Raw genomic sequence first — 26,858 nt, 5'->3', positions numbered from 1 at the left:
AGAGGTGAATTAGAAACATGTCCACTACTCACATGCATTTATATATCAAGTAATACATTTTAATGTTAAGTAAAAATGACCATACTCAAAATCCATAAATTGAGTGATAAATGACTGAACTTTAAAATGAAAATACATGTGGTTTGGTTATGTGACCCCTGATCATAATAATGGCACTGTTGCATCTTGTGCACTTTATACCCACAAAACCACCGCCAAGCAATCACTTCTGAGCTGATTTAAACTGAATTAAACCATTAAGTCCTTTTCAATGCATTTAGTTCAGCCAAAATTCATGTGGTTCTCAAGTAGTACATATTGACTTGTGGGTCAATTTCCCTCTCCACTTCCTGTGAATTAATTGATTAACATTAATTTCCTTTGCATTTGCGTCCAGACTAAACAGGGCAGAGGGGTACACGGTGTCTTAATTTCTTTCTTCAGGGCTGATAACACTGTGTTAAAGTGCAGGATGGTTATTTTCAGATAAGCGTGTCTCATTGTAAGTTGCTCTCCTCTGCATCATGATACTGCTTGATGAGTGCAGTTTTTTCCTGATGTTCTCCAAAAACATCGTTCTAAACTCAGGGCTGCGGAAAGAGTATGGCGCAAATCACAAAATCCTACTGACCTTAATTTATATCGATCACTCCTCTCTGACTTCTCTGCTAATGTTTCCACTGCTAAAAATACATACTATCATGACAAAATTAACAATTCGCCTAACTCTCGCATGCTCTTTAAAATATTTTCCTCCCTCCTTTGTCCTCCTCCTCCCCCTCCTTCATCATCTCTAACAGCTGATGACTTTTCCACATTCTTCATTAATAAAATTACAAACCTCACATCACAATTCTCCACACCACAATCTATCAAACATCTTACCAGCAAACATACACTCGTTCACATCCTTCTCTCCACTTTCTGAGGCAGAAGTCTCTAAATTCATCCTTTCCAGTCATCCTACTACCTGTCCGCTTGATCCTATTTCAACTCATCTCCTTCAAGCCATTTCTCCTGCAGTTGTACCTGAACTCACTCACATCGTTAATACATCCCTTCACACTGGAATTTTTCCCTCAGCATTTAAACAGGCTCGTATAACTCTACTTCTTAAAAAAAACACTCTTAACCCAACTCTTTTAGGGAACTATAGACCGGTTTCCCTTCTTCCTTTCATTGCAAAAACACTTGAACGAGTTGTGTTCAACCAAGTCTCTGTCTTTCTCACACAGAACACAACCTCCTGGACAGTAACCAATCTGGCTTCAGAAGTGGACATTCGACCGAAACTGCCTTGCTTTCGGTTGTTGAAGCTCTAAGACTTGCAAGAGCAGCTTCCAAATCTTCATTACTTATCTTGCTAGATCTGTCTGCTGCTTTTGATATGGTCAACCATCAGATCCTCTTGTCAACCCTATTGAGAAAAGGCATCTCAGGAACCGCACTCCAGTGGTTTGAGTCTTACCTCTCTGATAGGTCCTTCAAAGTATCTTGGAGAGGTGAGGTATCCAAGTCGCAACATCTAGCTACTGGGGTGCCTCAGGGCTCAGTTCTTGGACCACTTCTCTTTTCTGTCTACATGGCATCACTAGGTTCTGTCATTCAGAAACATGGCTTTTCATATCACTGCTATGCTGATGACACTCAACTCTACCTCTCATTCCATCCTGATGATCCGACGATAGCTGCTCGCATCTCAGAGTGTCTAACATACATTTCTTGCTGGATGATGGACCATCACCTTCAACTCAACCTAGCTAAGACAGAACTGCTTGTAGTTTCAGCTAACCCATCGCTTCATCACAATCTCACCTTCCAGTTAGGCTCATCTACCATAACTCCTTCAAAAACAGCCAGAACCCTTGGAGTTGTGATTGATGATAAACTGACTTTCTCAGACCACATTGCTAAAACTGCCCGGTCCTGCAGATTTGCATTATACAATATTAAGAAGATCAAAATTTTAAATCGCCCATAATCTTTTGTTACATCACAGTCACAAATCATGATGATTGGCAGCTTAATACGAGTCATCTTCAGTTGGTATTAGGGAGCATTTGATTGGATCAAAAATACTGATAATATTTTGTCCATTTTCCCAAAAGAGAAAGATTTACAGTAACATTTAGAATGCATAAATGCTGAAAAGTTTGGTTTTGATAGGATTTTTTAATGTTTTTGAAGGTCTCTCATCCTCAGCAAGGCTGCATTTATTTAATAAAAAATACTGTAATATTGTGAAATATTATTACATTTTAAAATAACTGCTTTCTATTTTCAGAAGCCATATGACAGTCTTCAGAGTCACTTGATGCTTCAGAAATCATTCTAATATGCTGATTTGGTACCGATGAAAGCTGCTTAACACTGTTTGTGGAAACAGTTTTTTCAAGATTCTTTGATAAATAAAAAGTTCAAAAGATCAATTTATTCCAAATAGAAATCTTTTGTAACATTATGAATGTCTTTACTGTTACTTTGGATCAGTTTAATGTGTTCTTGCTAAACAAAAGTATTATTTTCTTTTTTAAAAAACAAAAAACAATCCCTACTACCCTCAAACTTGAAAGCATGTATACATCTGTTAAAACAGTCAATATAGTCATTTTTAGGAGAACACTATCATATACATGAGCGAAAAATTGACAACACTAGAAGCCACAAAACTCCAGTTTTGATTTCACAGGGTCTTTAAGCGAAGAGCTTCAGGACAAATGAGTAATGTTTTAAGTAAAGCACAAGGAGGACTAAAATCATCCACTTCTGCTGAAGCAGTATCGCTTGGACCTTCTGAATAACTTTTGGTTACTTATTATCCAAAGCACCAAACACTAATTTCCGGAATCCTCACCCTGAGGGAATCTAAAGTCAAAAGTGTCAAATGAGATTCCCTGACCTGGAGTCATATCTTTGACCACATACTGTGCATAGCCCTTCACTACCACAGCATGTCCCCTCACAGCTTGGAGTCTGAGCACATCTTTACCACAGTGGTTTTGAAGTCATTGAATCTGTATTTCTAACCAAAGGGTGTGATGTCTTCCATCCTTTACCAGAACAGAAGGACTGAATTTTTTTATATAAAGAAAAATTAAGGAGTGTTCACACCAAGACAATTACACATTTTTGCTAATATTTGGTGTGATAAACATTGTAATTCAGCTGTTCTGTCATAATTTAATCACTCACGTCATTCCAAACTCATAAAACATCTTGTATCAAGCAAGTGGACTGAGCTTCTATTTACAATATTTGATGTGCTCTATGTGTTGATGAATGTTCATATGTGAATAAAAACCTACATTTTTAAAAGTCTCCCAGATAAATAGCTCAATACTGCTTAAAAAGTGTTCACCTCGTGGAGTTAATTGAAAGAATGAATACTTTAAAATAATTTAGTCACGATGTGTTTAACATTTTACCATTATCTGGGTTTCTGCAGGTTTCATCAAGGTAAATACAAGATGTTTTAAAGACGTTTTCAAGACCAAAGAAAATTCAAGGAACATGGGCTCAGAAAAATGACTTAATTCATGCTTAATCAACATAAAAATCAACTCCATTTAAAACAAGCTTTCATTCCTATTTGTTCTTGTTTTCAGCATAAACTCAATTTAATTTGAAAAATTTAATTTTGTTCAGTTTCTCAGAAAAGAAGACTTTATATTTTAATTTTGCTTCTCCAGTGAATGCATCTTGATTTAAGAATATTTATTTATTTCTACTGGAAACAAGACAAAAATATTGAGAAAGATATATATATTTTTTTTTTTCAAGTTTCCCTCTGTCATTTCAAGAAATGATTGGAGAAGATGAATAAACATGTGCTTGCTCATTTAAATATCTGCTCTGCCACAGTATTTGTAGCTGTTTTCCTTGTGGGTCCAAAGTGCTGAGTAATGTTTGGACAGGAAGTGTGCAGCAGAGAGAAGAAGTACATAAACACCCAGGTCTGCTTTAACTTCACTCATCAATAGGTTTACTTAAAGGAAGACAGGAGATATCCAGGTGTTCCTTAAAGACTGTAACCGCAGGTAGCACAGTGTGTGTCCAGTATAATTAGCACACTTAAAAATACAGTGGATTTGTGTGATGGTTACTAGTTTCTTCTGTTTCATGGTTTATTTTTGCTCTACGTCCACACTTGTCAAACTCAATGAATGATCTAGAAATCCGATGTTGATTCAGCTACCATTTGACTATGATTAGAAATAACGGCAAAGCAAGATAATACTGGTACAACTAAGCAAACCTTTGACTGCTGTAATACGTTATTGCACAAAATGAATGCTTTGATCAACAGTTAAAAAAAGAGAGAAAAGACTGACAGGAAAGACACGTTCAAACAGCAGAGGAGCAAAGCTCTGGTAGACATTAGATTTCAGCGTTTTCTATAAATAGGAAAGGCTGCTTCCTGATTGGCTGAGTGTACGCATGTCCTTTACGCTGCACTCTAAGCAGCCATATTACGGAAAACATGCTTTTCCTTGCTCTTATGAAAAATAAGAGTAAACTTATTCTAAAGAAACACTGATAATTAATCATAACTGGTGTTATTTAGATTTGTTTTTAAACTTAAAGTAGTACTGCAAACAGCAAGGGTCATTGTTTTTGTAATATAAAATAAAATAAGACAAAAACGTCCCTTTACTTAACACTGATATTCAGCTTTAAAACACTCCACACACACTCCACATAGAGTCACATAGAACAGGACTGTGAAGTTTTCTCATGAAGTGTGAGTGACGACATTTGTGGCAGTGGTACTCACCAGCAGCAACGCCTCTAGCTGGTTAATATAGATCTCCTCACTGGCCAGAAAACCAGACAGAACCAGTTTCTTCATCTCCAGACCTTTCTCTGTGTCTCCCTGAAACACAGAAACACATAAGAATCATTAAATCTGAAAACATATAACAAATTATTCTTTGAAATTATGAGTTTCTGAATTCTTTCCCCGCCAATGACAGAAATTTCCAGTTTTCCGTGTTTTCACTGGTATACTGTAGGAGGTGCTATCAAACATCTTCTGAAAGAGTATTGGACATCTGGATCAAACACAGGTGAAGAAGAAGCAGAAAGTAGCGATCGCGTATGTAAGCAGATGCATATGTAAAATAACACGATCATCAAACTTTAAACAGCTAAAGCTGATTAAACCTGATCAAGATGTGGTCTTTGACAAAAACATGATTTTCTCAGCTTTTCGTTTAAAATGTTACTTTTTTCATGAAACTTCAAGTGTTGATAAAAAAATGCACGAACCTAGAATAAAACAGTCTTTTTGTTCAAAAGCAGTTCCTCCTTTTAAAATTTTGGGGGCCATAAAAATTTTATGAAAATGCTCAAAAATGCTAGCAGTTTAAAAACTCTGGCAGCATAATAGAGGGAGTTAAGAGATATAAAAAGGAATAGTTCACTCAAAAACTACAACTGAAAAAAAACAAAAAACATTCATAATTTACTCATGTATTGTCACTCCAAATCTTCCTGCTTCTGTGGAGCACAAACAGTATTATTTTAATAAAAAATATCCTGTGTAGTCACATTTACTACTGCTCGGCAAAATATCGTTAGCAAAACCCTAGTGAAAAATAAATTTAATTAAATGATTTTAATTAAATGATTATATTAAATGTATTTTAAATACATTTATTTCATGCCAAGTATATTACAAATACAGTTTCAGATTTATGCACTTAATAAAATGTCCTGTAATTGTACTTTTAGTATACTAAACTGTTATACTTAAAGTCTGCTAAATTGGAACAACTAGAAAGTGACATGTTTTTAATGACATGAAGTTGAGAAAATGACAGAATTTTCATTTTTGAATGAACTACTTCTTAAGAACAAGACAGGAGAATTATGTTTCAGCTAATGAGCACCACCTGTAGGTAGTAAAATAAAATCCTGTGTTTAGCTTTGCTGTAAATCTACAGTACTAGTCTGTTCTGATCTTTCTCTCTCTCTCTGGTGTGAAATTGCTCAGGTACAGAGACACCCTGTGAATTCCCCCATCCAGGTACAGAGTTCAAACTGTGTGTGTGTTCAAACAAAGGCACAGACATGCTATCTAAACCCAGCCATTTGAACAAATACACGATTCAATTTGAGTGAAAGTCGTCAAATCCTTCAAGTGTGATCCGTTTTTCAAATGTCTGCTTCAATATTTTTAAGCTCCACATAAGCATTTAAACTAAGTCCCTCCCTTTGAACTTTCAATTTACAACAGCTCTTGCTTTATTACATGACTTCATAAAAGCTATTTTAAAACAATTACTGTATGTGTAAATTCTCCCACCATGTCTGTCCACCAAAACCACCACAAATAAATGAGAATAAATCAAAACATGACAAAGTCAGCTCGAAAACCCATGAAAGTTGATTACATAAAGGAATAAACAACAGTTCTATCTTAAAAAGACAGGAAGTACCACCCTTATGACTAACTACATCTGAAGAGAGCAGCCAAATATACCCGCCATTGGCCTTATAATTCACCGACAAACACTCCTTTGTCCAGAGCACTAGTGGATTTATTCTGTAACTCTGCAAGGGAAAAAATGAAAAACGTTCAGACTGAAGTGAGGCTACTTACTAACACTGATACACACTTATGGTAAGAATAAAAAGGGAATTACTTTTGAAACAGGCTGTGAAAACTTTTTAAACCATTAAAGGCATAGTTCAGCCTAGAATTTTCATTTCGGTGAATCGCTATTCATCAGTGGTACTTGCATTTTCAAAATCCCTAAAGCTATGGACATCAACAATCCTCAAATCTTGGGTGGAGGAAAGGTGTGCTATTACTAGGTGGATGTACTCAAGGGGGGACCTATCCACCCATATCCATTTATCCATTTAGATTTAGCCTATACACCACCGTTCAAAATTTTGGGGACAGTTTTTTCTTTTCTGTTTTTAAAGAGATAATACTTTTATTGAGCAAGGGTGCATTAAAAGTGACAGTAAAGACACTTATAATGTTACAAAAGATTTATATTTAAACTCATTTCAAATCATCAAGCTCAAAAAAATGTATTATGGTTTTCACAAAAATATTAAGCAGCACAACTGTTTTGAACTGTTCATTTCTTGAGCACCATATCAGCACATTAGGATGATTTCTGAAAGATCGTGTGACACTGAAGACTGGAGTAATGATGCTAAGAATTCAGCTTTGCCATTACTAGAGTAATGTACGTTGTAAAATTTATTAAAATAGAAAAGTTATTTTAAATTGTAATTGTATTTTATAATACTACTGTTGATTGTATTTTGTTAACACATACATTGTGTTAAATTTGTTAGCTTTTAGACTTTAAAAAATCTCCTAACAACCCAAAATTTTAAACATTTGTGTATCGAGAGTGAAGAGACTGGCATGGATCCGTGGATATACCAACATATCATGGGGTGGGCTATTTTAGATCTTCTGACCAGTCACATTTTCTTGTCAAAGTCTAAACAGAAAACAGAACATGTGCTGCTCAATAGTCCCTTTTCCTCTTCAGCACCCCCCCCTATTATTCTATCATAATTTACTGACACTTATGTCATTAAAAACCCAGGGGAAGTCGTGGCCTTTCAGGGGAAGTCGTGGCCTAATGGTTAGAGAGTCGGACTTGTAATCCGAAGGTTGCGGGTTCGAGTCTCGGGCCGGCAGGAATTGTAGGTGGGGGGAGTGAATGTCCAGCGCTCTCTCCACCCTCAATACCACGACTGAGGTGTCCTTGAGCAAGGCACCGAACCCCCAACTGCTCCCCGGGCGCTGCAGCATAAAATGGCTGCCCACTGCTCCGGGTGTATGTTCACGGTGTGTGTGTGTTCACTGCTGTGTGTGTTCACTGCTGTGTGTGTGCACGTTGGATGGGTTAAATGCAGAGCACGAATTCCAAGTATGGGTCACCATACTTGGCTGAATGTCACTTCACTTTATGATGTTCGTATGTCCATGGAAAACAAATGGGGATGTTTTGGAGACAACAGAGCATGTTCACCAATGCTTTTTTCCACCCAACCTCCAAAGAAGAAAGTAAGTGATACAGGTTTGGAACGTCATGAGGATGAATAAACAATGATAATAAATAATAATATATAATGAAGAATTTTCATTTCAGGGTAACTGTCCCTTTAAGAGAATATTGTTCTAATGACAGCTACAATGTTAAGTCATTGCTGTTGGAGTCTAAGCCAACGTGACTTCTTCATGCTCTTATAGAGATGCTAAACATCCAAAATCAAACAGAGTCAAAATCACAGCAACAGTTGGTGAATAACCATCTGTTTCTGTCCATGATTTCTGTCTCGTCAAGCATGTTAGAGCAGGATAAAGATCATTCAGAGACCGTTTACAGACTCACAGTTGCTACATATGACTGCCACAAAGCACAAAAGTCACATACACTCAGGGAACTGAACAAACACTAACGCCACGTCGCAAAAAGCTTTAATAATTTCCACCTCACTATTTTTAGCTATTGAAACCTCTGTCAGCAAGCCAGCAGAGGAAGAGAGAAGTGCTGCTCAGTCTGACTCTCTCTCACCTTGAACGTTCTGAAGTCCACTGGTGTGAACGGACAGTCCAAGTCCATCTCATTGTCAAACACATCTTCATCCTCCAGAACTTTGTCCAGAAAACCCAACACCTCCTCCTCATCCTCCTCTATGCTGATGGCCGATCCCTCTCTCTCCTCTCCCTCCATTTCACTCGCTGCTTTCCTTCCTTTCAAGTTTTGACAAGCCGCCCGTGACACATTGGTGCCTCTGCTGGAAATCTACCTCTTCTGTCCACGGAGGTTTTTTTTTCTTTCTCTCTGGAACGGTAACGTGTCCTCCCTCTCACACAAACACAGAAACAGCCACTTGCTTCCTCTCTCTTGTAAACACACACACACTTCAACCTCGACTGGACCGCCTCTGCACTCACACACACACATGCAGGCTTGAGCTGCTGGCGTCCCTCCCCCTAACCGCGGTTCTGTCTTCCTGGTGTGTGTCAATTCCGGGTGCCCTGGGTTAAAAGACCATTTTCCTTTCTGGCCTTAACAGGTCTTAGTTTCTTGCTCTCTTTGTTTATTTGTTCCTGTTGAGTTGTTAAGAATTATAAAAGTGACTGAATGAGTTTAATAGCAGGTTTAATCACTGAGACAGTGGTTCTCAAGCTGTCTTCACACAGTAAAACAGGGCACCCCAAATTTGGGCCCAGTGACTGACCAGCAATCACAAATTTGCTGAAATGAATTCAACTGGTAATCAAATTTGCATACATGCACTATTCTATGCTATTTTATAGAATAAATAGTGTGAGTAGTGTGTTCACACTGAAAATTCCAACAAGAAATTCACTTCAAACACCCAGATGATGCACTTACTTAAAAAAAAAAATTTTTTATGTGACTATAAGATTGTGATGCCAGATATAACAAATATCTGTATACATTATGTATAGTATGTATAGTGTAGATACTGTACTGTATAGTGTGGTACCAAGACAATTCTGGCATTTTTTAGGGGGTTCCCTGCTGGAGCAGACAAGGTTCTCCTTAAACAGATATCAAGCTCTCCTGTACTCTAAGTAATAACACTCAACATAATGAAATACAGTCTCACATTACAGTCATCAAAACTTCATGTTATGTTTTAAGGTAAGCTGGTATTATAGATTTGCTCATTTCATTCAAGTTAAAACTTATAAAGTGATCCTCTATTAGGTGTGCATGCAGTGCACACACACATTTTGTAAGTGATTGTGTGAAGAATGAGATTGACCACAATTTGAATTCCACCCATACTTCTGAATGATGACACCCAAGCACACATCACACTCGTGATGTCAAGCTCTTCATTAACCTTCCTGAAAAAATTCTAATCATCATCATGCTATTTCCATAGCACATGTGAAATATTAATGGCAATCCTTGAATAGAAGTCAATGAGGAATCCCTGATGATGCTTATCTAGTGCTCAAAAGAGGAACTAGACGCGAGTCACACAACAAAAGATGGCATAATAGTTTAGTGTTCCAGGCTTCTCTTTTTCTCACAGAACTTCAATACACTGGTACACACAACATTAACCACCAATGGGAACGAATATAAATTAATGACACACCAGTTGATCTCTCATTCATTTGATGTAGTGAGGTGAGTGAAGAGAGGAAAGGCCTCTGCTCTGTAAGAACAGCACTGATGTCAGAGGAGGTGATATTTAGTCTCTGTGCAGTGGTTATAAACGGCTCTCAGAGCTCCTCACAGCACTGCCCACAAGAACAGATCCTCTGAGAGGCTGTAATGAAAGCAAGTGAGGAGGCACGCATTTCTCACAAGCAAACTGCCTGTGTGCTTCTCCACACTTGACTTTATCTGCAGCCAAGCTCAAAGGGGGGTTTAAAAAGGGGAAGGTGACTGCTTTTTTTCTATATCCTGTAGTTACAAACAGTCACTCAGGCATGCTAAAGTAATAAAGGTTATAGGAGGGAGAGATATACTAGCTGAAGTGAATAAGTGAGAAACACATGGAAGAGCTTGATAATAAAAAAGGTGTTTTTTATGGTGTTGAACTGAAACCCCACTCCCTTAGTTACAGTTGCAAACAAAACAAAAATGGATTAAAAAAAAAAAAAACTGTTAAACAAAAAGTATGCTTTAAAAATAAATATTGATATTGATTTGATTGCACTATAGTGGAACTACTATAAGTATACTTCAGGTACATTTAAAATATCTTGCATTTCTAGATTGATATTATACAAATCCTTATTAATATTAAAACACGTTTTAGGCATAATATTAAGAAATGTGCATTGTGCAGTATAAAAATACTCCAAGTAAAGTTTAACTATAATTTTATATCTGTAAATCTTAAATATGTCAAAAAAATATGTGTTAATGTATTTGAAGTATACTTAGTAAGAAATAAATGTATTTTAAATAAATGATGGCAAAGGATTTTTTTACCAGGGCGTGAGGAAGCACTTCATCTGCTCTACCACTAGATGGAGATGCTGTTATAAAAGCTTGAGCCAGTGGCCACACACATCACTATCAATTTCAACACTAATTATCTGTGTCACACAATGGAAATAGTCATGCATGTTCATAATGGGCATAAACACATGTGACAAACACATACACCTCAATGTCAATTTATCTCTGAACTGCACATTATAAATAGCCAAATGCATACATCATTACAGGATGTTATGATGCATCATGACACTTAAATTTACAGAAATAACTCTTCCATTTCCATTTGACTGAAATCTATTTGAATATTTAGCCTTTTGACTTGCGTGTGTTTTCATTCAGGAAAATAAATGACTGTTGGTTTAGTATTTTATTATGGATGTTATCTAAACGTTTTTGTCAGACAAACACCTGTGATCTAAAATATTTACCTCCTGAGATTTTAAGTTAATATTCCATTCATTTAAAAGCACATTCATGTTTTTTTGATATTGCTAAATGATCACATGACATGCAGGTAAACCAATTTTTTGACTTTTTTTATTTTAAAATTATTTATGATGTTAATTTTATCTTATTATGATAGAATTTATCAACTTTTCATCAACTCACAAAAACCATAAAGCCCCCTCGTGAAACCCCGTTTGAGAAACCCTGATCTAATGCAATGATATACAAACTTCAGAGTCCAAATAATTTAAGTGGTAATTTAGTTTTTATATGCACGTTGTTTTTGCACAGGAAAGCTCCATGACTTCTTATTGTTGTGACATTGGGGCACTGCATTATTCTTGGTACGCCAAGACACACCAGGTGAGAATGGACTCAGCAAAGCGTTTATTTGAAGTTTATATGAAGCTATGAAAGTGATATAAACAACCACACTGTCATTTGTCAAGTCAATATAGCACACCCATGTGAAAGTGAAAGCGATGAGGAAAGTGATGCTAACATTTACAACAAAGGCTGGTGGAAAGAGAGTGAAGTTCTTCAGACCCACCGCAATCTCAATCAGTGCTCTTAGATTAAAGGTGAAGTGTGTCACTTGTTCTCTGTAACAGCCATTCAAATTTTAACAGAATATATTGCAGACACAACAACAGATCCCATCATCTAATAACACTACAGACACTTCAACACTCTTTAAGTGTTAGTTTACCCAAAATGAACATTCTGTCATCATTTACTCTCCCTCACGTCATTCTAAACTAGTTTTGCTTTCTTTCTTCCATGAAACACAGAAGATATTTTGAAGAATGTCCTGACCACTCAATAAAATAATAATGAACACATGATTCAGAATTTACACTACCTTTCAAAAGTTTGGGGTTGGTAAGATTTTTATTTTTATTTTGAAAGAAATTAATACTTCTATTCAGCAAGCAAAGCATGTCAAAAATGACCATAAAGCTGTTATTTGGGACTTTATATTAATCAAAGAATCATGGTTTCCATAAAAATATTAAGCAGCACAAATGTTGACTGCATTAATAATAATAAAAAAGCATTCAGCATTAATAATAAGAATAGTATGAGTAGATTAGTCACAGCGATGCCATAAGAGATCCATTTTTGGTTCCACAAAGAACCATTCAGTCAAAGGTTCTTTAAAGAACAATCTCTTTCTTACCTTTTTATAATCTGAAGAACCTTCTTACGCCACAAAGAAACAGAAAGGTTCTGTAGATATTAAAGGTTCTTTATGGAATCATTTAGACAAAAAAGGTCCTTCTACGGCATCGTGAAGCATCGAGTGTACCTGTAGTATGTTAACTGTTAATGGCTTTTTCTTCTAATTTAAAGCACATACACAAACACTTAAACACGCAAGTCATACCCCAGGCAGCAGCCCTTCTGGTGGTGTGGGTGAGACAGCCTCTCCATCCTGTCCCCGTGCGCAGAGGTGAGGAGACATGGTGGGGGACTCGTCAATGAATGGCATGGTCTCTGAGCCGTCCTGAGACTTCCTGTCCTCTGCAGTATCTCCCTCATAGCCATCAGTGTTGTAGTTAAAGTCTGGAAGAAGAAAAAAAAGAGGAGTGTAAGATAGAGTTACAAGAACTTTGCAATGTTAAAGGTCATGTGTGATTTCTGAACCACAAGTGGCCCCGAAATGGAACCGGAAAAAGTAATGGCTCACACACCACTGCTTACTGCTGCCATGTTGGGCTGCTCAAACATTAGCGATGGTAAAAGCACTACAGTCTTTACATTTTTGAAGAAAATCAATCCACAAATGGTGCAATTAGTTGTCTGTGCAGAACATAGGGTATGTTTCATAGCTGATCTGCAAGTAGAGAAGAGGGCAGAGACTCTGGGTATGATTAACAGGATCTGTAGGACATGGTGGGAAGGGGTAGTGGGAAATGTGTGGTCATTTTAAGATGCTGTAATGCAGTATTACACCGGTTGCTAACTTGCTATGGCTGACCGTGCAGTGGGCGAGAAAGTGATTTTTCAAAACCAGCAGAAGCAAAACCTTTGAATGGCTTAATGTACAACCATTTATTACTTAATTTACACAATTAGACAAAAATTGCAGCTTCACAACAGAACCAAGTTATTGTATTCCAACTTGAATGGGAAATGCATTTAAATGATATTTAAAATATGCTATTATCACACTGTTTACAATGGTGCACTTAAATCCCGCTAGCTTTCAAGCTAACATGTTTTGAAGCAACAAAACAACTGAAAAGCATTCTTTCTTTTTTTTTTTTTCCAGTTTGCAATGTGAGGTGACATGAACAATAGTGAAATCACTAGCAAAGCCCACCAACTAGCTGACAAGCTACCAACATGTTAACTATAAGATAAAACATGTTAACAATGTCTATGTAATACTGTATTCTAAAATGTACGCTATAAACATGTTAGCAATGTATTAAAATATGCTAGGTCCATTTTAAAATTGCTAGCAACACCTAACAAAATGCTAAAATATTCTAGAAACATGTTAGCAACATGATATATGCAAACTTCATGCTAAAACATGCTAACTACATATTAAAATATGCCAGGTCCATTCTAATAATGCCAACAACACCTAACAAAAGGCTAAAATATTCTAGAAACATGTTAGTAAAGTGATAAATAGACACGTCAAACATGTTAGCTACGTTATGCTAAAAACCATCTACTGTATCTGTCTAGACTGCAAACCTTCAAGCTTTTAAAACTACTTCAAACTTGCTGACCAGGCTTTTAAAGTGTGTCCAACTTTTTAATTTTGTTTTTTTGTGATACATGACAGCATTTCACAGAAATCACATCGAAAAGAACCCAGAATAATCCCATTAAACAGAATTTTAAGAGCACAAAGAGGAGCAAATATCTCCTGTTAAAGTGTTTATGAGTTCGGCAGGATTCACAGGAGATGTGTCTTCATTAAAATAGAAAATGCAGTGTGTTTATGTCAAGACACACACTCCCACATGGCCAGAGACTGGCACATAAACAAAAGATCTGCTTGACAACCCAACCCCGAGGGGCGGGGCCAGCCCGTCTGTCACCATGGTTGTTACCGTGACGACCATTGATAACCAGCACAGGAACAGGGGTGCGTTTCTCAAAAGCATCATTAGCCAACTATGGTCGCAAGTTCCGTTGTTACCAACATAGTTTCAACAACGATTCGGTGTTTCCCGAAACCATAGTTCAAAAGAAACGTTCGCAATCAGCGTCACAAACTTACGTGGTTGGAACTACAGCTCTCGACCTGTGGTCAGAAGCATAGTTTCTTGTTTGTAAGATATATGGGCTTAAATAAATATGCTCTTGGGCACAAGAAGCAAGCTAACATGCAGTACTATCTGTATATTCCATTCTATCTAAATATAAAATGCATTTTAATTATGTATTTTTGTAATCACCGGAGTATGACGTAAGAGGGAACTCGCGATGAATCAAACAACAAATAAAGCAAAATGACAGGGAACAAAAAATTGTAAATTAGTCAGTAGGTGCCATGTTCAGCATCTTAGAGATCTCTAATCAGTTAAATAGCAGAAGTTATTCCTCCACCACATGCGTGTGACGTCATTACCAATGGTCCTATGTTGCTGGACCAATGTGGTTCTAAGGACGCAGATGGGAACGTGTTCGGGAAACAGTCGTGAGCTAGTTCGTTTCCAAAACAATGCATCGTACTAAGGTGGTTAATCAGTGAGTTATGACGTTGTTCGGGAAATGCACCCCAGACCAATTGTAACTCAACTTGGTTACAATGCCGTGTTCCTTTCCCCTTGAAAACACATTGTGTGTCACATCAAAGTGACACTGTCTGCCACTTAGTACTCAAAGACATAACGCAAATACAATAAGGCACCAAAAAAAATAATGTTTGATTTATTTCAACTCACTTTTCATCTACTACAAAACAAAGATTTAGTTAGATCTTCCAACTGGTCTTTGTATGTGAGCATGTTTACATTAGGAGAAAGTAATAGTGTTCGATAAAGAGGCTAGTCATAAGACAGCACAGGAAATAACTGTGCCCTTTAACTGCTGAACAGCACAATGGGTTGAATGTGGGTCAACAGGCTCTCATATCCGCTTTGCCTACAGCACATTCACACAGGTCAAAACGACCTGCACTGACCAGAGCCAATCACTCCTTCATTCTCTGCTGCTGCAGGTCACACTCGTCTTCTTCTGATGTGAATTCACAACCCCAATACGTCTGCCATCATGCTCACTTTCATATTTTATTAGCTACAATCCATATTTAGATACTCCCATATATGCTTACATTTTATAATTGTATTTCAGAGATACTGGGAATTGAACCCATAGCCTTGCTGTTGCTAGAAACAGGCTTTACCAGTTAAGCAATAGAAAATAAGTAAACCGTATTGAATTATATTTTAATATTAAATGAAACTTATTTTTTTAGACCATTGACATTTTAATTAAATTTACATTGTGAAATTATTTTTATGATAATTAAGCAGTTTTTTCCCCCTTTGTTCTCATTAGTCTACATAATGGCATAATATATATAGCCTATATATAAAACAGCAGAATTAACTCTTCAGAAAATAGTTTGTGTGTCATGGCATTTTTGATATAATAAAACTTAACTAAATTTGCCATTGTAACTAAGCAACAACAATTTCTTTTAAAGTCGTTCTAAAATAGGAATCAAAGCGCAATCATGAATGAATGCTTATGAATTAACTTCATAATTAATTAACTTTTTTTTTCTTACAGCACGCCAATTCTCTGAGCCCCACACATGACAAGCAGAAAAAAAGATATCAACTCACAAGAAATGTTTAGCTTAAACATGAGAATTCAAATTCATAATCACTGCCGTCACTGTAATATTTCACTCAAACAGTAGTCAAACAGCTGAAACATTAAGCATTTAGCCTATATGATGCATAATTAGCTGATATTTAATGTTATAATGCTATATTATTTATTGTTATTAAACTATAGGCTAAGTCTTTTAGATTATTATTTATCTTCATTCACAAGTAAAAACATCATATTTCCACTTTATTACACAAACGGTGTCAACCGTCACTTTGCGCCTGGTGATGATTTCTATTTGTATCTGCCGTGGCGGTAAGCACGGCGGTAATAGGCATTCTGGTTGACTACCTACTGTACCAGCAGAAAAGTTGTCAAAACTGGTTCAGTACAGTACTAAATGCAGTCTTCATATGCAAATCATGCTTCATATCACACTGTGTATAAATGTGTAGTGTATGTGTAGTGTAAAGAATAAATCTACTCTTCCTTCTTTCAAAAACATATAACCCTCATGAAGCAGCACACACACAACACACCGCCCCTGTTTGGCCTTGATGCCCGTTTAATGCGTTTAGAAGGCGTACATGGGAAGAAAAATCAATTGGTACATCAGCAAACCTGAAGTGCAGCTTTAGGGGAGAGAGACTGTAGTCACATGTGGCTCTGCGTACATATGCTGAATGCATTATGGGATTTTAGCAACTGGTTTCTTTAGCTACGGAGCCACAGAGAAGAAAAATCCAATGTAAATCTGATGGTATAAGAGATGTTTTAAAGAGATTAACAAAGATCCCACATAGTGTGGGGGCAAACAGTTCAAGCATTTAAGCTAAACAACATGGGATATTCAGTCTTTTAAAGTAAATTAAGTCTTTACTCTGATTAGATGGAGTCAAATAGATGCAACTGCCCATATTTAGACATGTTAAGAAAAAAAGCACAGCACTGTACACACACACACATTTTTTCTGTCTTACTGTGGGGTGAAATGATGGATCGCAGGAAGCATGCAGCCTCAAAGAAGAAAGCCATGTGAATGCTATCCTAAACTTTACAAGGTTCACAGCAAACAGCACCAAAAAGACATGTTATTAGAGGAACAACACACACACACACGCACACACACGCACACATGGGGGGGATGTAACAAATAGGAACCTTTGAAAACGTTTTATTCAAATATATGGAAATACAATTCAAGGTAAACAAAAGGCTGAGCTGTATATGAAAAATGCTTCATAGTCCAACAGACAGAATAGACAGGAACACATTTCTTTTAGACAGTTGTTATTATTTGCCACGTAGACTGTTGTTGTTATATTTAACCCATGTATTCTTGTATTTTTAATAGAACCAGGAAAATTTCACAATTCTCTATTCCAATTTTGATAGCACAACAAAAACTACTAGCTAACTTACATACACTCAAGTTTGTGTTAAAATCAACTATATATAGAGTTACAGAAAAACTTTCGCTATGGCGTTAGAACTGGTACACAGTTGTTGCTTGCAAAAACACAATGGCAGCACCGTGGGTGGAAACGTGCAGATTGGGGTGGGGGGGAGTGGTGTGTGGCCAAGTATGGTGACCCATACTCTGAATTTGTGCTCTGCATTTAACCCATCCAAGTGTACACACAGTAGTGAACACACACCCGGAGCAGTGGGCAGCCAATGCTACGGCGCCCGGGGAGCAGTTGGGGGTTCGGTGCCTTGCTCAAGGGTCTCACCTCAGTCGTGGTATTGAGGGTGGAGAGTGTTGGTTATTCACTCGCCCCACCCTCAATCCCTGCCGGACCTGAGACTCGAACCCACGAGAGAGAGAGTGGTTACAAGTCCAACTCTCTATCCATTAGGCCACTACTGCCCTAAGGATGATATCAATGTAATAATGTAAAGTTCCCCTTTCTACGTCACAGAGGGAGAGAAATCTGAGCGGCTCGTTTTTCACAACCTTGCAGAGAAAGGCATACCAAAAAATACCATTTGCAGGGTTGTTCTTTTTCATGTTTCCTGGGTTGATGGATGCACCTGGGACCCGATTACATCATTTCAGCACAAAAAAAGCCAGAATTTCATGATATGTCACCTTTAATGACACAGACAGGCTGCTGTCACTTTAAGACCAAATGCACAGATCAAATATATATTATTATAAGGTAATGCATTACCTTCACTTAAGACATAGCCGACCGAGGATACAGGTGGCCTTTTGACAATTTTGTGTGTATTTGTCCATTCAAGCACATGATAAAGACATGAAAAAGAACTGAATTTGCTAATTGCACACTGTCTGGCAAGCAGCTTTCTGTGTGTGCGCTTTGGGTATCTTTTGCATCAAATCATGCTTGACATCCGAGTCCTTATTGTCAAGTCTTTGCTAGTAGTCATATAGAGTTGAGAAAAACACACATCACATTATTTACAGTATACTATACTGTCATTAGTTCCCCATTGATATTTTGATTTTAATTTCCTTTCTAACACTAGTTGAGCCACGGAGTTAGAGACAAATGTGAAGGTTGTCAGTTTATTTCACTTGTCCACTAAATGCACATAAAAGGTGCTACAAAACAAATCTACAGACTTCCTCTAGGTAACATCTATAATGTCTTGGAAATGATGAGTGCACATCCTGTTTCTTGAGTGGCTAAAGCGAAACTGTAAAATTTGATTTCAAGCCATTTTCCTGCAGAAAAAGGAGAAGTGTTCGGGCGTAAATGGTAAAAGGCTTGTAATAGTTGTTTACTGTCCTGCTTTCCATAATAGTGGCCGGTCGGAAAGGTCAACAGTCCGGTCTTTGTCCTGTGCTGTATGAAAGAGCGGTCTTACCACCACACAGCCCTGTTAAAACACGCCACATCAACACTGATTACTGTCTGAGCCTTTCATAATATGAATGAAAGGAAACACGCACATCTGCTTACTGTCACACCATGTTCCCTTTCAGAGACCTCACAAAATAATCTGCTATTAAAGCAATAAACCGAAAAGGCCATGCATTATACATCCAATGTATAGTAACTCATTATGAAGGCCTTATAAGCCTGTTGGTCAAAATCAAAATGATTTTGAAAGAACACGTATTTTAGACCAAATATGAAATGTTTACAACATTTTTAGTAATGTTTTTTAACATCTTTGTAAAAAATCAAGAGTTCCTATTTAAAATATGACAGTTTTATTTTTATTAAGTTTAAATTACTGTATGTTGTCAATATAAATTTAACTGCAATCATATATGAGGTAGTGAAGTAGTTTAATCAATGTACAGACAGAATATTAAATGAAAAATTATGTAAAATCAAGGGTATATCACTGATAAAACAAAGAGAGAGGAATGGTAAACGAGACTGCAAATATCCCCTTAAAATTTCAGTATTTCATCTCAAATCAAACTCAGAGCGACTGCATGGAAGAAAGTTCCAGCAGTCATATTGACCCTGAGGACATTTAAATCTGCCACACTTATGATTTAACACCCAGCACTCTGGGCTCACAAAAATGCCAGAAAGTTTCTAGAGAATGTGATCCATAACTCACAGACTGTAATATGAAGCAAAACACTCAAGAGGACACATTAAACCTGTGTCATTAATCACATGACCTGCCTGAGCGCCACGGTCGACTGCATTCAAATGGATAAACGTTTTTGTGTAAACAGAAACAGGAACACAAGCACTTCTATGCAAGCAATATTGTGTAAAAGTATATGAAAATTCTACAAAATAATCATTTTCTATTTTAATCTATTTTAAAATGTCATTTAGTCTTGTGATGGCAAAGCTGAATTTTCAGCATCATTACTCCAGGCTTCAGTGTCACAGGATCCTTCAGAAATTATTCTAATATATTGATTCGAAAACAGTTGTGCTGCTTATTATTTTTGTGTAAACTGTCATACTTTTTTCATTATTCTTTAATGAATGAAGGTTGAAAAAGTCTTACTGTTGTTTTGTGTTAAAATAATGATTAGTAAATACAGAAAGCAACATTAAGTAGCTTGAAAAATGCCGTAATAGTTTATGATTCCTAATGTGTTAACTAATGTTAATGAATTGAACTTAATTGTAAAGTATAAAGGACAGAGTTGGCACAACTTTTCCATAACATGTAATGGTAATGAGTCATGATGTTACATCAGTGCTTCGTGATGACATGGGTAGAAGTTTTGATGATGTCACTATACTTATACACACTGTGGTATTTCCACGTCAGCTCCCAACAACACACAAAAGGCACACGGATCTCTCCTGATGGTCACTGTCAATCAACAGCTTGTTTCTTGTGATTCTTCAATGAATATGAAACAATGCTCCATTTATAGGCATGTGAGTGAGTTTAAAGGTACCAACTATAATGGACATACAGTGGAAACACCAGAAGCATGTCACACTGACATACACATCAAACTGCTGTCAGCCAGTATGGAGAGTCAATAAACCTCCTATCATGGATTAATTATGGAAGAAAAAGATACTACATTTTCAAAATATGTATTTAAATAGGTCATAGTATGTTGGTGTCTAAAAATAGTTTCTTATAATAGCCTTATAATACTAAACATATTTTTGATGTACATGCTTTTTGTTCCTTAACATATAAGTTAACCATTACTATAAGCAAAGACGGGACAAAATTAGATTTAGCGTCAGATGGCACACCTACAGTCTACCCACGGATCATTCACACAATGTCTGATGCGTACTGCACACTAAAATGGCAATCAAGAAGCCAGAACGTATTCCTTTCTGATGGAAGGTCTACACACATTGTCCTAACTAGTTTGCTGTTGTTTACTGTTACAATATTCACGGAGACTGCTATGTTATCATTCCAGATCAGACACCACTTTGTTGCACCACGGTCTATTATTGCGGTAACATCGATTTTAGATTTACTTCCAGTGTAAGTGGAAAGTGTGCACCAGACTCTAGGCCAGCAATCAAAAGTCTGTCTCCAGACAAACCTGGGCTGAATAAGAATGCATGCACCTAATATAGAATTGATCCCAGCAGGAATCATTCATCAACAGGTATCTAGTCATCCCTGGATAATACACACAGCCACTAAGAGGAAAATAAGCCTGATTAAATTCATACATGCTGTTACTGCTGGGCAGTTTAACCAAAAATCAGTATCACATTAGTTTTTTCACAGTTTATCATGTTTTTTTTTATTCCATGACTATGCTTTTTTTATGATTCAGATTTAGTAGCAAAAGACAAGTTCACTTTGATCAAATCTGAACAGCTTCAGAATAAAAGCAGTGTAAACGTTGTATGATAATGGAAGATGAGAAGAAATGATTGCACAGTTGAAGAATTTTCCATAAAATCTCATATGGTAAACCAGTAAATGGTTATGGTTGTGTTTTAGCATTGCTAATGTTTCAGACCCCATAAAATCATAGAATTTTGCACCTTTTTAGTACATGTCTGTTCTTTTTGAGTCTAATATATGAATATATTAATGTCCTCTTGACGGTAAATCATTTTAGCAGACATTGTTAAAAGTTTGGTGTCTGTAACATTTTTTTATGTTTTTGAAAGAAGACTCTTATGCACACCAAGGCTGCGTTTATTTGATTAGAAACAGTAATCAAATATTGTTTAATACAATTTTAAATGTAATTTATTCCCGTGATGGCAAAGCTGAATTTTCAGCATCATTACTACAGTCTTCAGTGTCACGTGTTCCTTCAGAAATCAAAACAGTGTTGAAAACAGCTGCGTAATTTTATTTATTTTATTTTTTTTGTGGAAATCATGTTTTCAGGATAAATTTGATAGAAAGTTCAGAACAGAAACTATGATAAAAAAATATAAATTTAATGCATCCTTGCATTAAAAATATCAATTTAATGCATCCTTGCTATTTAAAAGCAATAGTTTAAAAAATACTTTTGAGCAGTGTATACACATTTAAATCTACAGTCTTCCTTTGCTACAAAAACAGACCAAAAATATTAATGACGAATCAAAATCTTATTGCTGTATAAAAATGTAATGAGGTTACACCTACTCCCAAACAATGTTACATCCCTTTTCCCAAGATCCTTACTTTCTAGCAACACAACACAAATCACGCCTTCATTAGACAATAAATATACCAAAAGACTATCCATTGTAGAGTCTGGTCTGATGAATTCAATCCTTTTGACCACTCATCTGCAACATATCTGCTGGTGAAGACAGACATTATGACAGGAAGTTGATTGGCTTATGTAATAAGTAGGAATAAGTGCTAAATGTCTTCTGGAGGAAGGGAAAGAGACAAGTATCTGCACCTGAGATTTTTTTTTTAGAAATTTAGAATGTACTATATTTAATAAGGATGACGATTTTGACAGATACTGTAGTGAAAAGACTGAGAAAGAAAGATCTCTGCCGATTCAAGATTCAAGATTCAAGAGTTTTATTTGTCACATACACAATTATACAGAGTATAACCAGCAGTGAAATGTAGGTCAGGTCCGCTCCAAGGACAGTGCAATTATAAAGTATACAAATATTAAGAAGAAGTACAAACATAAAATAAAAGATAAGATAAAATAAGATAAGATAGGATAAAAAATATAAATATAAATGTGCAGGTCAGTATGTTGTTGACAAATAGTAATGAGAGGAATGTGCAAAAAATAATGTGCAAAAAGTTGTACAGGGTATTTGAATAGCAGCAATATGAGGTAGAGAAAAATTATGAATAGCTTATTGATATATGATATTTACATGGAGAAAAAATTATGAATAACTTGTTGATATGGTGATATTACATGGAGTCAAGTGATATTATGACACAGAGTTAGAGTTTAGAGTTTAGGAGCCTGATGGCCTGGGGGAAGAAGCTCCTCCTAAGTCTCTCAGTTTTTGCCATCAGGCTACGGAAGCGCTTACCAGATGGAAGCAAAGTGAATAGACGGTTACCAGGGTGATTAGAGTCCTTGAAGATTTTAACAGCTCTACTTTTGCAGCGTTTGAGGTAGATGTCCTGCAGAGAGGGGAGAGCAGACCCTGAGATGCGCTCAGCTAAGCGCACAACTCTCTGTAGAGCTTTGCAGTCCTGATTGGAGCTGTTTCCATACCACACTGAGATGCACTGAGTCAATACACTTTCTATGGTCCCCGAATAGAAAGTTTTCAGGATTGCTGGTGAGACCCTGAATTTCCTCAGCTGTCGCAGATGGTACAGTCTTTGCCTGGCTTTCTTAACCTGTGATTGGATGTGTGTAGTCCAAGTCAGGTTCTCGGAGATGTTTACGCCGAGGTACTTGAAGCTACTCACCCTCTCCACAGGGGTCCCACTGATCCTGAGAGGAGAGTAGGGCTGCTGCTGTCTCTTCCTAAAGTCCATGATCAGCTCTTTAGTTTTGCTCACATTCATAGAGAGACAGTTGTCCTGGCACCATGATGTGAGTCTCTCTACCTCATCCAAGTATGCGGTCTCATCGTTGTTGGAGATGAGGCCCAGAACCACAGTATCATCAGCGAATTTAACAATGGATGTGGAGCTGTGAGAGGACACGCAGTCATGCGTGTAGAGAGAGTAGAGCAGGGGACTCAGGACACAGCCCTGTGGGGCTCCTATGTTCAGAGTGATGGAGTTTGAGGTGAACTGGCCAACTTTCACCACTTGAGGTCTGCCGGTGAGGAAGTCTTGAATCCAGTCACAGAGTGAGGAGTTTAGGCCGAGGTCAGTGAGTTTAGATGCCAGCTTGATGGGGACTATAGTGTTGAAAGCTGAGCTATAGTCAATGAATAGCAGCCTTACATAATTCCCATTGTTGCTGTCCAAGTGTGTGAGGGAAGAGTGGAGAACGTGAGAAATGGCATCGTCCGTGGATCTATTTGGGCGATAGGCAAACTGAAGAGGGTCCAAAGTATCAGGGATGGAGGAGCAGATGTGGCTCTTTACAAGTCTCTCAAAAACCTTCATGACTATAGATGTGAGGGCAACTGGGCGATAGTCATTCAGGCAAGAGGGTTTATTGTTCTTTGGCACAGGGATAATGATGGATTTTTTGAATGAGGTGGGAACCACGGAGGTAGCAAGGGACTCATTAAAAATGGAAGTGAACAAACCAGCGAGCTGATCGGCGCAGGACCTCAGAACACGGCCGGTTATCCCATCAGGACCGGCTGCTTTCCTGACGTTCACTCTCTTTAACGCCCTCCGAACCTCATCCTCCGACACGGTGATTACAGGATCATCGCTGCTCTGCCTGCTGCTTCCTGACGCGCCGCCGCCGTTGCCATCGAAGCGGCTGTAGAAGATGTTTAACTCGTCGGCCAGCAACGGATCTGCTCTCACCTCCGCGGAGGATTTGTTTCCGAAGTCACAGATGGTCCTCAGTCCCTGCCACATCCGTCGAGAGTCGTTGAGCTGGAAATGAGACTCAATTCTCTCTCTGTATCTGTGTTTAGCGGCTCTTACTGCGCGTCGGAGAGCATAGCACGATGCTTTGTACTCGCTCGTATTCCCAGACAGAAGAGCCTCATTGTAAGCGGCAGTGCGTGTGTTAACCGCGGCACGGATTGATCTGTCCACCCACGGTTTCTGATTGGAGAATGTCCTTATCGTTATTGTTTCTGTAGCTTGCTCGGTTAGCGCGTTTACGAAGCTTAATGCTACATCCGTGAACTCGCTGACGTCAGAAGAACTCGCCCGGAACATGTCCCAGTCGACGTCATCAAGCACCGCCTGCAGCATAGCCTCTGAGTGGGAGGACCAGCGCGTCACTACTCTCTGCACCGGAGGTTCCTGAACGAGCCTTTGTTTGTATCCCGGTGTTAGAAAAATTGTGGCATGGTCCGATTTGCCAAAAGCCGGTAGTGAGCGGGCTTTGTAGGCATCCTTGAATTGAGTGTAGCAATGATCCAGTGTGTTTGGTCCTCTAGTTGGACAGGATACATGTTGATAAAAGTTCGGCATGACCTGCTTGAGGTTGGCTTTGTTAAAGTCCCCCGCGATGATAAAGGCAGCGTCAGGATGTTTGTTGATGTAGCCGCTGAGCACATCGTGAAGCTTAGACAAAGCCAAGCCGGTGTCCGCCTGTGGTGGAATGTACACAGCAGTAACAATGATCGATGAGAACTCCCGGGGCAGATAAAATGGGCGGCAAATAATGGAAAGATGTTCCAGATGAGGCGAGCAGGAACGCGACTGAATGGAGATATTCCTGGGATCACACCATTTCTTGTTGATCATGAAACATACTCCTCCACCCCTGGATTTACCGGCCTCTGCTGTTCTGTCCGTCCGAAAGACAGAGAAGTTATCACTCGGCATTACAGCAGTGTCCGGGACCGAGGACGAAAGCCACGTTTCTGACAAACAAAGGATGTTGCAGTCCCTTATGTCCCGTTGGAAACTAATCCTGGCTCTAAGATCGTCCATCTTATTCTCCAAGGATTGGACATTAGCAAGGAGAATGCTTGGAAGAGGAGGACTGTGAGCCCTTTTCCTGAGTCTGACTCGAATTCCAGCGCGCTTCCCGCGGTGTTTCTTGGTCCGTCGCCTCGGGGGGTTATTGTTCGTCTCCGTGTTCCGAAGAATCTCCAGAGGCCACGCAGGATTCGTGGATAAAGTGTCCTGAAGCAGGTTGGTGTAGCGGTTTCCAATGTCCAAAAGTGTTTCTATGTTGTAGGTGATCAGTGCCGACGTGAAATGTGTAAAAAGAGAAAGTAAAAGTAGGGAAAAAAGTAGGTTTAAGCAAAGTCTCAGTGGAGCGACCCGCACGGCGTCCGAACACAGCGGCGCCATCTTATTTCAGATTAAGATGTATTTTAACATAATAACTGGCACACATCCGTTTTTAATATAAGTAAGTGTTTCCTGTTTCCTCTGAGGGCTGATGTTAAGCGGTGGCTCATTTCTCCGCTGTAATGGAGAGACTGAGGGGATGCATGTCTGGTTCACACGTACATCCCACCCAGTCAACTCCAATCTGACAAGATGATTGATGAGCAGCAGATACACACGCACATCGCCCATGTTTAAGTGGCCAACTTAAATGTAATTTCATAGGAAATTGATTTTAGTGAATGCAATTAAATGTAAGGTATTAGACAACCTCCAACACAGTGTTGGGCTGCTGCTGTTTCTATTATGTGTGCATGTGTTAAACAGAGCACCAAATAAATGGATCTCAGCAGCAGGACTCTGCTGTGTTTGAAGAACGGCTGTAATCTAATTTGCTGAGTCCAGAGTGATGCTTAGTCCCACTGCTGTAAAGCCCAAAACACAATTCAGAGGGGATCTGAGATCACACTTTTGCCTCTCCACACTGATCCCAGCATGAGCCAAGAGAAAAAATTATTCACAAGCTCTCCGAGCTGCTGAGGTTTAATTGGTTAGTATTCATGTCTCATTGAATGTTTGATTTACTTGATTGTATTTTTAAATAAAATAATTTTTGTTTTATTTTGAATTTTGTATTATTATTGTTTTATTTTGTTTTCTTTGCCTTTTTGTTTCATCCCAATTCAGCTAAAAAAATTATATATATATAATATTGAGTGTTTAGCAGAAGAGTAGGTTTTTGGTCAAAAAGTGTCTTTTAAAGTACCTTTTTATTTGTTTTTTTGTTTTTGTTTTTATTCTCGTTTTGTTTTGAATTCTGTTTTG

General features: G+C 38.0%; 1 protein-coding gene across 2 annotated transcripts in view; it reads right to left on the bottom strand.

Moving 5' to 3' along the window:
* LOC306869178 (active breakpoint cluster region-related protein-like) overlaps positions 1 to 26,858 on the bottom strand; it is a 186,076-nt gene that overhangs the window by 95,723 nt on the left and 63,495 nt on the right. The window contains exons 2-3 of one of the 2 annotated variants that reach the window (XM_079415817.1): positions 12,811 to 12,989; positions 4,775 to 4,873 (exon numbers count right to left, since the gene is read on the bottom strand). In XM_079415817.1, coding sequence (XP_079271943.1) covers positions 4,775 to 4,873; positions 12,811 to 12,989 — 278 coding nt within the window. Of the gene's footprint in view, positions 1 to 4,774; positions 4,874 to 8,552; positions 8,928 to 12,810; positions 12,990 to 26,858 lie in introns of those variants that run through there. The other variant, XM_079415818.1, reaches the window with a different exon arrangement.

Source organism: Barbus barbus (genome assembly GCF_936440315.1).
Source record: "Barbus barbus genome assembly, chromosome: 5".
Taxonomy (NCBI): Eukaryota; Metazoa; Chordata; class Actinopteri; order Cypriniformes; family Cyprinidae; genus Barbus; species Barbus barbus.
The sequence above is the reverse complement of the archived record's forward strand: the minus strand, read 5'-3'. Positions and strand labels throughout refer to the sequence as shown.